General features: G+C 30.6%; 1 protein-coding gene across 2 annotated transcripts; it reads right to left on the reverse strand.

Annotated features, from left to right (window-relative positions):
• Nucleotides 1–1,306: 1,306 nt before the first annotated feature.
• NS1 (Class II aminoacyl-tRNA and biotin synthetases superfamily protein) lies at nt 1,307–8,638 on the reverse strand. Of its 2 annotated transcripts, none has more exons than XM_028066448.2 (15): nt 8,230–8,636; nt 8,077–8,145; nt 7,641–7,751; nt 6,868–6,972; nt 5,978–6,115; nt 5,055–5,135; nt 4,891–4,968; nt 4,700–4,768; nt 4,469–4,543; nt 4,270–4,353; nt 4,068–4,154; nt 3,534–3,629; nt 3,075–3,149; nt 2,232–2,358; nt 1,307–1,640 (listed from the first exon to the last, which is right to left on the reverse strand). In XM_028066448.2, exons 1-15 carry the CDS (start codon nt 8,560–8,562, stop codon nt 1,525–1,527), a joined length of 1,644 nt encoding a protein of 547 aa, XP_027922249.1. In that variant the 5' UTR covers nt 8,563–8,636; the 3' UTR covers nt 1,307–1,524. The 2 variants fall into 2 exon arrangements, with proteins under 2 accessions (XP_027922249.1, XP_027922250.1); XM_028066449.2 differs by lacking the exon at nt 1,307–1,640 and adding an exon at nt 2,446–2,515 and having other exon boundaries at nt 8,230–8,638.
• Between the last annotated feature and the right edge of the window lie 3,297 nt (nt 8,639–11,935).

Raw genomic sequence — 11,935 nt, forward strand, 5'->3', positions numbered from 1 at the left:
ATTCTTCGACTTTGGTTTTTAGTAATGGCAAATAAATACTAAATATTTATGATTTCAGAATAGTATTTTCTTGTTTCACAATGTAATTTATGTCATTCTGAAAATAATCGTTTAACCAAAAGGTTTTAAACAAAATGTCCATCACCATAATATTAATTCCCATTTCTTATAATTCTTTGAGCCTGCTCCTGTTCGTTTCACATTATAGTTCATCTTACTATTTGTTAATTTGTATACATGTCAAAATAGCGTTAAGGATGTAAATTTTATGTTAGTGTAGTTAAAATAAAGTGAAAAAAGAATATTAGTTTATGATAAAATGGGTATGCGTAATTTTGTCACTATATGATCTTTATAAGCTGGTTTAATTTGAAATCCCAAGAAGAAATTATAGTCGATTTTAGATAGACGAAATAATTATTATATTGGTTTATGTCCCGTTTTGCCAATGATCATACACGATTTGTTTATGGATGTGAAATGTGGCGATCATATTCAAAGGTTTTCTGTAAGTGATTTACTGCATGAACCCAAACTTTGTTATATTTATTGAAATTATCTTAGGATGAGATTCATCCGAAGTTAGAATGATTTTGTTATGCAGGCAAATATTATACAATAAAGGTTCTGCTATGAAAGTTACCAAAACTAATTATCAAAGGAGACATTTATAAATCGTGACTTTAAAAAACAAATAGCAGATAAACAAATTGTTAGTTGCAAGAAGAAAAGTATTGCATTCTTAAATCAAAGCAGCCTCAAGCTTAAAAGGTTTGTCTTTTCAATGGAGATTGCTGCCTACACTTAATGAATTTAAATAAGTAAGAATGTTTTTCTATTTCCAATCTCTCATGGGCAGGCGCTATTTTGAGACTAAAAGTTGATTGAACACAATTTATATTTAAATTAAGAAAAGTAATTAAGTTCAAATAATTTAGCTCTAATAATATTAATAAAATATTTTCGGTCAATACAGATATAATTTTTATCGTTCTATGACTTTCCACAATAACTTCAAAGCCAGAATTCATAGGAGAATTATCTGTACTTATATACAAACAATAAAAAAAAAGTGTTTTGTTTAGAACATGTGTTTTTTTTAATTTTCAAACAAGTAAAAATAATAATTCCAGGATTTAGCAAGGTTCTACTGCAGAACCGGATAATTACTCACATCCCCTTCTGGGCTCCAATTTTAAATTTATTATTCCGATCTAATTATTTTCTGTATTTGAACAGTGCCGATATTGTATATACAGGTTGCCTTATCATAATTTGAATGCCCGATACAATTTGGCGCAGACAATTTGATAATTTATAAGCTCAATGTGCAAGCACCATTATATTGCCTCAAAATCGTATTGTACTCAGTTCAGAATGTATAAATACTTCATTTAGACCAAGCAGATTGCTTTTCTAAATAAAAAGAAAAACGAAAAGACGCAAAAAGCTTTATTGCCTAAAATACAGGGTTTGAATCGTACAAATGAATGTTAAGTCGAGATTTGAGTATATCTGGAAGTTCTAAAACTCTGCCGAGCCGGGTGTCCGAGGAAAAGGAATAACGTCCCTTATATTGTCCATTCCTGTTGCAAATTGGACAAGCCTTTCAAATCCCAAACCAAAGCCTGCGTGAGGTACTGCATCAACAACATATTGCATCTTGTCAATATCATCGAGTTAAAAAGTTCAAACAACAATAGACCCCCTTCGTTGACACAACAATAGCGTCGGACAGCACTCTTTTAAATGTTTTCATCCCAACATTTAACAAATATTTTAATTTGTTCCTGATAATTAATGTAACTTCGAATAGTATTGACATCTTAAGTTTGATAATGTAACGTATCATACTTTTTAAATGTTGGGATAAAAAACACTAAAAAAAATTTAGAGGTACCAATTTCAATATGGGCCAAGAATCAAAAACCTTATTTAACTCTCTACATGTTTGAGAACTAATAGGTGACGTTGGAAGACCATTCTCAACAAAAAAAAATGAAACAATTGCACAGAGCTTGCAATTTACCACCTGCAACAATAGTTTTATAAAGCAAGTTGGATAAAAGCAGCAAAATCCTTTCCCCAAAAGATGAAATGGGAGTTTCCAAATGAAAGACAAAGAAAGTTTATCAGCAAAAGAACGGGTAATCTTTTATTCTTAATGTGATTTACATCTTGTACGGCATGGTACAAATAGGTAAAGAGGCTCAAAGAGAAAGACATCTGACCTGAACCATATCGACGCAAATCAAGATACCACCAATATGCATCCTTATTTAACTTTAATTCATCTAAACGAGCTTCTAGATACTCAAGCCTTTCTTCCCTTTGGCTTCCACCAATAAGTTCACCAATCTAACAGAAAGACGTGTAGATAAGTTTGCATTGTGCATAAATAAGAACATAATACTAAGAGCTGTGTACAGTAGAATCCCATGTTACCTCATCAGGCAAACATTCCCGGCAGCGATAGGCTAACAACGTATTTTTTTAATACAAGGTTTACTATTAACTGAAATTTATTGAAAATCACAAAAATTGTGAGTCTGTTTAAGGAATTTCACTCATGATTTTGTAGCCTTCAATACATATTAATACACTAGAGAATGTGTTAGAATGAAGATGCTGCTAGTACTCCTCTACATTATTTGACAAAGAAGTTTCTACATTTTTATGCCCTATCAAACCTAAAGCACTACTCTTTTGAATAGTGCTGAGATAGAACTAGATCACAATCGGGAGTAAAGTACAAATCTTTATTGATGAAGCGTGGTTCCCAATCTTGCCCTAACATGGGTACAGTACCAAGAACTGAAACTGTACAAAGAAAAGGAAATTCTCTGGATATTCGAGAGATCCAGAACCCTCAGCCACCAAACTGATTCTCCAATGACTAACTACACCTTCAACTCCTCTTCCTAGTTATAGTCAACATGCCTTATTTCTCTAATTCTTTTGCGACTAATGATTATACTATGTGACTAACTAAAGGGATTGTTTATTGTACTGAAAATTTTATTCACAAACACTATTTGATGGTAATAATAAGAAAGAGAAATTTTATGAATTACCCCTGGAACCAACATGTCCATGGCCGCAACTGTCTTTCCATCATCATTCTGTCGCATATAGAATGCTTTAATATCCTGAAAAAAATTAAATTCAACAACTTCAATACGTTTGATTCACCTTTTTTTTTTTTTTGTGTATACACAGAATCCTGATCGCTGGTCAATTTCATGCAAGTAAAACAATGACAAAGCATTTTTGTGGTAGAATTTGCATTTTTTTTTCTTTATAATTTTGTGCAGGGAGGAGTGGAAGTTCAGCAGAAGAAAAACAGTTCGGAAGAATGTTACTTCTCTATTTTCTCAGCCACTTCTTTCAGATTTTGTGGATTCTATATCTTGCCTTTAAGGTTAAAAGTTCTAGGTCCTTTCTTAGTACTGACACCCATTTTAAAATTATTTATAACACCATGATGTCTTCCATATGCCATGTACAAAAGATGAGAGGAGAAGGTAGCATGCCTTTGGATAATCTCTAATTATCACTGGGCATCCATTGTATGCCTCTTCAGTTATATAGCGCTCATGTTCACTCTGAAGATCACAACCCCATTTCACCTATGAATGCAAGTAGAAAAATATGTCAAATACAAACAAATTGGAAGAAGTTTACGAATCAAGTCATTTCAAATTTAGAAAAATAGTTTATACAACAACGACAATCAAATCCTGAGCCACTAGTTGGACCAGCTACTTCGATGAACGAGAGTAAATTTAGCATATGACCAATTTTGAACAAAATGCAAGCAAAAATAAGATAGGTAATGTCCAAGGGACGGGAGGAGCAAACAAAAAAGAAGTTACAAGATATCCTCTCTGTCTTTGATTTGCCAAACAATAAGCACAATACATTACAGCAAAATAATACTTGTAACATGTTTGATTTTAGAAAATGGTTATGGGATAGAATAAAACATAAGATAGAGCACAGGATAACTGACATTCAACAGGATTACTGAAACTGAGAAAAAAAAAAAAAAGCATTTAGCGAGTTACCGGGAATTCAAATTTCTTATTTGCTCCTGACAGCAGATCTATTGCTTCAGTGTAGGTTATTTGCACAACATCTTTATCTGCTACGTCCTTTTATAATGACATCAAACTAATATGTAATGATCAAATTGGTAATTATAACCGATAATACAGATATAAATTAGATAAAGGAAAGCAATATGATGGTTACACTGAGAACTCATACACTCAAGCGAGCAATGATTCCTTTACTAATCCATGTATCAAAAAACTCCATGTCTTCCTTGCAGTTATCGAGGACATATTTTATCTTCAAGAACATGAAGCACACAAGCTTTAATATCAAGAAATAATATAAAAAAATCTTTGCAAAATTAATCAAAAAGTAGATGACAACTTTGTAGTATTAGTGGAATGTAACATACTACAAACTGGAGATAAGCAGATGCACAAGCCATGTCATCATTAAGATCAGCAAATGCAAGCTCCGGTTCAATCATCTGAATAAACAATATGATAATGTCCTTTAGTTATTGTTCCATTACACATACATTACAACTAATCAGAAAAACTAAGCGGCTTATAAGCAAAAGGGAATGCATAATCCAGCTTCTTTTTTAATTCAAATTGAACACACAAGAAAACAAATCACTAACCCAAAATTCAGCCAAGTGCCTAGAAGTGTTGGAATTTTCTGCTCGGAATGTGGGACCAAAGGTATACACCTGCATAAGTATAATATTCAAACAAAGGATATTTCATTCATTAATTTTAAAACACTAAATTTTAAAGAAAACAAGACAACTGCTAAAATATTAGAGACAGAGAGAGAAGGTGACATATGTACATCAGAGAGAGCGGTTGCATAAGTTTCAGCATTGAGTTGACCTGAGACAGTCAAGAATGCAGGTTTTCCAAAGAAGTCCTGATTCATAGAATGCTTCAGATTAGTGCATAAAATACAACAACTGCCTAACACATTAAGAGAGTAGGAATATGAATTTGTCTCACTTGTGACCAATCAATTAATCCGTCATTCTTTTTTGGAATTGCATCAACAGGAGAATCCGTAGTATCTTGAGAACTTGGTATCTGTAAATTGAAGGGAGAAAAATCTATAACTAAATGCTTAATAAGATGAGAAATAAGTACTTCCGACAGACTTGGAAATTATAGCCCAATCCTTGAACCATTTTAAATTATGGAAATGAACTTCCTTCGGTTAGGGAAAACATTAGCAAAGGACTGCTGTAAGTAGTGATTACTGAGTAAACAAGGTAATAGACTCTGCATGCCCTGTGTAGACTTCAAAGATATAGTTCCAAATCTAAATGTAATACATAATTTAAACAAATTCTCACTGCATTAAATTTTTTAATTTAAAATTTTTTATAGCAGAAAAGAGAAAATTTTCCAGACAAGAGTGACTGCATTAAAGAAAACATTAGGAAAAACCATTGAGAAGGCTTTGCTCCAAATAGTTTTACTAAAATTGTTTTTAACAGTGTTCAATGGCATTGATTGACCAATGAGGGTGATTGAACATAAGGTGATTTGGCTATTGTTGTTGCTAAATTATTATCAACCCAGTGTTTCTTAACAAGCTAAAGAGTGTCATCCCCAGAGATCCACCTGCTACATAGTCTAAGCTAAAACCAAACGTTCTCCTGCTCACAGCATAAAAGTAAAGGATCACATAACATTTACTTTTAATGGCTTTAATTTGCTCTACTGTGACTTTCAGGAACTATTTTCTTGTGGGATTCATAGTAGTTTTGAATGAAAGACTGCTCCCACACAACCATGGTTTTCTAACAAATTTCCAGTCAGGGAAGATGAGAGAAGAATTTAATCCTTGAGTAGTCAAAGTGCAACATGTAATTTGGTCAAAAATATTCATATAAATTGGAAGTAGATCGTGGAATTGGAAATACCAAAGTAGTAACACAGAACTGTTCACCCGCTCCCTCACAATCTGAAGCTGTTATGATAGGACTTGAGATCCAAACAAACCCATTTTCTTGGAAGAACTTATGTGTAGCATAGGCCAAAGCATTCCTAACCCTTGCAACCTGAATTCGTTTTGTATGACAAAAAATATCGATAATTGTAAAAATAAAAAATAAGGTAATTTCATAAGCAAAAATAGTAACAGAAGTTACATGAATTAATACCCTAGTCAGAATTTTGTACATAAAGTACATAAAAATAAAAACATTATATGTAAACGAAAAATAGAGGGAAGGAAATTGAAAACCATAAGCTAAAAATTCATTGCCACTATATGAACTTTGAGCATAAACCTCTGGAGGTATGAACTGATTGAGCACCCTCTTCCTAGATAAATTGAAAAAAGCTACAAAGTAGCTTCACTGGATTCAATTGATAAGATGTTGATTAAAATTTATTGATGATTAGAGTTTTAAGCAAATAAACCATTACTTAAAACTCCTACTAAAGAAGAGACATAAAGCTAGTTAGGCCAGAGTACTTTTTGCACTCCGCACTCCGCATGATTAACACCAATGAAATACCTCCAGTTATAGAATGCAACAAATTTTGGAGACACCTACCTCCACCCTTACCCTCACCCCAATCATTATTTGCATATAAAGAAATTCTTCATGATAAAGAAAACCAGCTACATAATCAATCGTTCAAAAAGTGGCTTCACATAACACGACAGATGAAAAACAACAATATTTGAAGAAATTTAAGATAACTATTTAAACTAAAGCAAAGTAATGAATTGTTCTTTTGCATGATTAAGTAAAGGCATAAGAAGGTAAGGTAAAAAGGAATATGACAAAATAGGAAACCTTACTGCACCAAAAGTATTTGTCCTTGAACGAAGATGTGCTTTTGTTCTTAGAAATTCTCTGCTGGCTCTTTTCTTTTGGATGGGAAAAGAGGGATCACTTTTGCCAATCTGAAATTGTAGATCAAAGTCTTGCATGAGTCACCTTGGAGTTAAAGATCTAAATGAACCAAGTAGGAAACATGTAACGAGCCTAATGCAAGACCATGAAAAGAGAAAATAAAATCCCATATACTATAATCACTTGCAGCACCAATGGCAATTTTAGTCACAAGATTATCGTCAAGAGAATAGTTGTCATTTTCATTGTCATTTACACTAACAGGAAAAAAAAAAACAAGCGAAAGCATGATGAAAGCAAAAATGAAGTTAGTGGTCTAAAATCTAAATCATGTTAGGAAATTAGAGTCAATAAACAACCAAATAGTGGTTAATGAGCAAAGAGTAAAAGTTTAAAAGTTTAAAGACAATGTTTTCATAAGCAGTACCAAAAGACCAAAGCAAACACCTATAATGCAGCCAGTTGAGACTGACTGTCCACACTGGTCCTGCGTACGCAAAAAAGATGTTCCAAGTATGAAAAAGAAAAAAAAAACAAAATAGCAGCTATAATTTCAATATATGGTAGAAGCCTGCGCAACATTATGCTGGATATACGCAAATGAAAAAAACATGTTAAAATGGATAAAATCTTTGAACTAATGAACGAAAAAAAAAAATATGATAAAAGAGAGCAAAATGGTGAGAGGTTGTTTTATTACGATTGAGGGAGAACTAACCAGCACGATTTTGTTGACCTTCAACTCCACTTTCTGTTTGGATCCTTGGCTCTTCACCACAACTCCTTGCACCCACACGGAAGCACCAGTGGTAACCAAGCCAGATTCTACCTAATAACAAACTCAAAACCTTCAAGAGTGATAGTAACAAAGGTTTGTCCTGATAAACTTCTCCAAAAGTTTTTATATAGGAGAACAAAATAAGGAGAAATGAAATATACTTTGTAAACTAAATTTAACTTATATATAAAATAATTTGCAGGAATTCTTCCAAGTTATGTTTTCTAAAAGCTACTTTTCCGCTTATGCAGGAGCCTATTTTAAACTACCCAAAATCTTATTTCATTTGGTTCTTGGTAACTGATTCCCGATAAGTTTATTCACACAAACCTAAATATAAAACCATAAACAAAAACGATAGAAAAAGCAAGCACACCTGATCGTAACCTTCAGCCTCGGAGTTCAACACGCATTGCATGTTAGAAAGGCAAGAACCATCGTTAATCTACACACAATCAACAATCTACTCGATCAGCAATTGCATTGCAAATACCGGCTAATTACAATAGAAATCGGTCTAATGTCTTGCCTCGATGAAGGTGACGCTACTCTGAAGGCGAAGCGTGCGAACCCAGCCCTGCACGACGAGGTCGCGGCCGAGAACGTCGGCACCATCGCCTTCTTTGATTTCGGAAACCCTAAGCTTTTTGCGGAACTGTTCTACTCTGCTGCCGGAGGTTCGAAGAGCGGCCGCGCAGAAGGAGCGGCGGGAGGGGAAGGGAGAAGGAGGGAGGAAAAGAGATTTGTGGAGTGAGAGAAAAGCAAGTGCCGTTGTTGCGGCGTAAGGTTTCAGGCGAAGAGGCCTCGCCGCTATTGCCATTGTTATCGCTTTTGCGGCGCCAACGCCAATGATAGCAGCCATTTGCGTGTTGGTGCGTCGACCACACCCTACTCACTCTCCGACAAGTCTTATCCCCCGTTCAGTTCCTTTTACCGCCTATAACTACCTTAATTTCTTTTTTATGGGTTTCAGCTAAATTGATCCAAACTTTTAATTAGTTAATTAATATTAATACTCATTGTTTGTATCATAAATTAATATAAATAAATAATGTTTTTCAATTAGCGACGTTAAATATAGTTTGACAGTATTTTGGATACAGTTCACAATAGGATGGCAATTAGGGTCTAGTCCGCGGGTCCGGCTCGCAGGTCCGCAGAAAAAACGTGAGGCGGGCCAGGATAGTAAGCTCGCAAGTCCGTATGGGCTAGCCCGTGGGCCGACCCGCAAGTCTGCATAAAATTAAAAAAAAAGAAAACTTGCACTTATATATATTAATTACTTTTTTTATGGACTCTTACATTAATATTTCAAATTTTTTGTATAACTGGAAAAGACAAGTATTATGTAATTTTTAATGTGCTAAAATTTAAAGAATACATTGTGTATGTCATAGTATGAATATGATGAAAATGTTAAATTATTAATTTATCATCTAATTCCCCAAAGTCTTTACTTAATTTGTGAACTTCTTAAAGTTTTCCAATTTTTAAACATCAAAAGTTTTATCATTAAAAAAAAATAAATAAATAAAAAGTGGGTCACCCCGCGAGCCAACGTATATGCAGAGCGGGCCAGAGTATGCGATCCGCATAAAATATGCGGGGCAGGGCGAGCCGGTCCGCGGTGTGCGGGCCTTATGCGGGACGGGCCGGCCCACATTGCCACCCCTATTCACAACGGATAATTTTAGTATTAAATATTTTAATATTTATTTATGAATAGTTCGGAGTACAGGTAGATATTTATTATATAAGAAAATTAAATATTTTATTAGGTTAAATTTAATTAAAAGTAAATTTAATCTACATTTTATTATAAAATAAGTTAAATTTAATTAAAATTAAAATTTAATTTAATTTATATTATATTTTATGTTTTTTTATAAACTTTTTTAACTTTTATTACAAAATGTTATAAAATATATTTATTTTTTAAATATTAATCGGTATATATTTATATTTCCATAGTTATTATCTTAAAAGGTATCTGACCAACAATCATATTAGTAATGAATGAAATTTTTTGTTACAAGTTGAACAGTGAACAGACACTACACAGTGAACAAATACTATCGGTGTCCAATCTAACTCGTTAATATCTCCACATTTAATATATCACTTATATTACAACTAAAATTATGATACCTGAATGATATTATATATTTGTCAAATACATTCTTTAAATATACCTTTGTTCAATTTTTTTATAATAAAAATAATAATAAGCTATTATTATTATAATTACAAAAGTAAATTTAAATAATTTATAGTTTTTTTAGACAATTTTTTATTATAACTAGTTATTTTAGTTTAAAAGAATAGTTAAAGTTTAGAAAAAAAATTGTCAAATAAAAAATTGTTAAATTTAAAACAAAAAATAGTATGTAAAGAATAAAATTGATAATATAATTATTTTAATTTAAAAAATACTTAAAGGATAAATTTGAAAATAAAATGTGTACACCAAAAAATCTCTTTGTTAATATAATAAAAGTATAGATCAAATATGATTTTGATTTTGATTAAATTGAGACTAAATTAAAAAAACAATATTACATAATTAGCATGAAATTTCAATTATACATAGAATGAAACAAAATATAATCAAATGAAGATTCAAAAATATTGAATAATTAAAATAATGACGGGTTTGTCACTTTAAACAATATCGTTATATGATTGTATATTTTTCTTAAATTAAATTGCAAATATTTAAATATATATGTAATCTTATAATGTTACCCATAATTTGTTATGCATGCCTCTCTATATATAGAGAGGATGTTTGTGTGTGTATAAGTGAATATATAATCTCCACTTATTTAGAAAATTAGTGAATTTATCACATAATTGTTATAATATATTAGGTTTTAATTATTTAAAATTTATAAAATACTTAATATTTTAATGAATACTCATTAAATCATTTTATATTAATTAAAAAAATAAAATTTCAAACATGATTTAAAATTTTTTCACAAAAAGTAAAATAAATTATTTTCATCTAAATATAAATTTATATAATATAATAATCAATTAATTAGTTCAAATCATTGTTTATGCTAAGTATACTTTTAGTTAATATATTTAGATGTGAAATTGAAATTCGTTATTCTTTCTAATAGTTTATACAATATTTGTTCTCATGTTTTAGTAATATATAAAATACATCTTCCAAATTGAACACATGATAGTCATTGGTCATGGTTGTTAATGAATTAAATAGTATTAGAAAAAAATGAACAATTTAAACAAAATTGATGAAAATTGAAATCTATTTTAGTACAAAAACAAAATTTTGATTGATTTAACAAAAGTTGACAAAAATTGGAACAAAAAATTATTTTAACCTTAATATAATATAGCTATATTAGTAATAAAATAATCTTTTAGGTTTTTTTTTATCTCAAACATATTAATTTAATAGAGTATTAGTACAAAATATTATTTTTGAGACTATTTTGCTTAAAAATAATTTTATAATTAATTAATTAGTGAAGAAATATTAATAGTAAATTATTTTAGACATTCTTTTGTTAGAGGCAAGTAATTTTACTTATTTTATCCTTGAGCTAGCTTTGTCCCTAATCATATTTAACAACAAACTATCCATTTATTTATGATTAGTTCAGACGCTTTTGAAGAAGTCTAGAAAAAACATTATTCACACAACTTATTGTTTTATTCAACAATGTAAATGTAAAAGAAAAAAGAAGAAAACTTTTTTCTGTTTTATTTTTAAATTTTAATCCTTTACAACGATACAAAACTTAAATAATGAATCGACATTTTTTAATGTATAATAAAAATTGTTTTTCGGTACAACTTATATTTTTAATTTATAATAAAAATCTTTTTAATGTACAAGGTCGTCTTCTTCATATTTAATCTCTATCCCTACTGTTTAAAGTTCCAATAGTTAAAAATAATAACATATCATTTAATTTTTCCTTTGTAATTTAAAAGAATAAAATTTGTATATTAAAAAATATTTATATTATGAATTCGAATTATATTATAATTTATTTATTAATACATTTATTTTAATCATTTAAATACATAAAAATAAACAACACACCTCTTTGTAATAAGAAAAAAGAAATAAAACGGTTATAATATATTTAAATGGTACGAGTGGGACATACATCGTAAGCGAGAAAAAAAGAGAAAAAAATCTAGTGAAATTAGATAAAAGAAAAAACTTGATATGATTATGAATGAATGATAATAAT

This window comes from Vigna unguiculata, chromosome 3, assembly GCF_037176805.1.
Source record: "Vigna unguiculata cultivar grain cowpea cultivar isolate G323 ecotype 2 chromosome 3, ASM3717680v1, whole genome shotgun sequence".
Classification (NCBI taxonomy): Eukaryota; Viridiplantae; Streptophyta; class Magnoliopsida; order Fabales; family Fabaceae; genus Vigna; species Vigna unguiculata.

Coding starts and splice junctions, on each gene's coding strand:
- NS1 (XM_028066448.2), bottom strand. CDS start 8,562: ATGGCTGCTATCATTGGCGTTGGCGCCGCAAAAGCGATAACAATGGCA. Junction 5,136..5,977: donor AGTTCTGTGTTACTACTTTG/GTATTTCCAATT, acceptor TTCAATTTACAG/ATACCAAGTTCTCAAGATAC. Junction 4,769..4,890: donor ATGCAACCGCTCTCTCTGAT/GTACATATGTCA, acceptor ATACTTATGCAG/GTGTATACCTTTGGTCCCAC.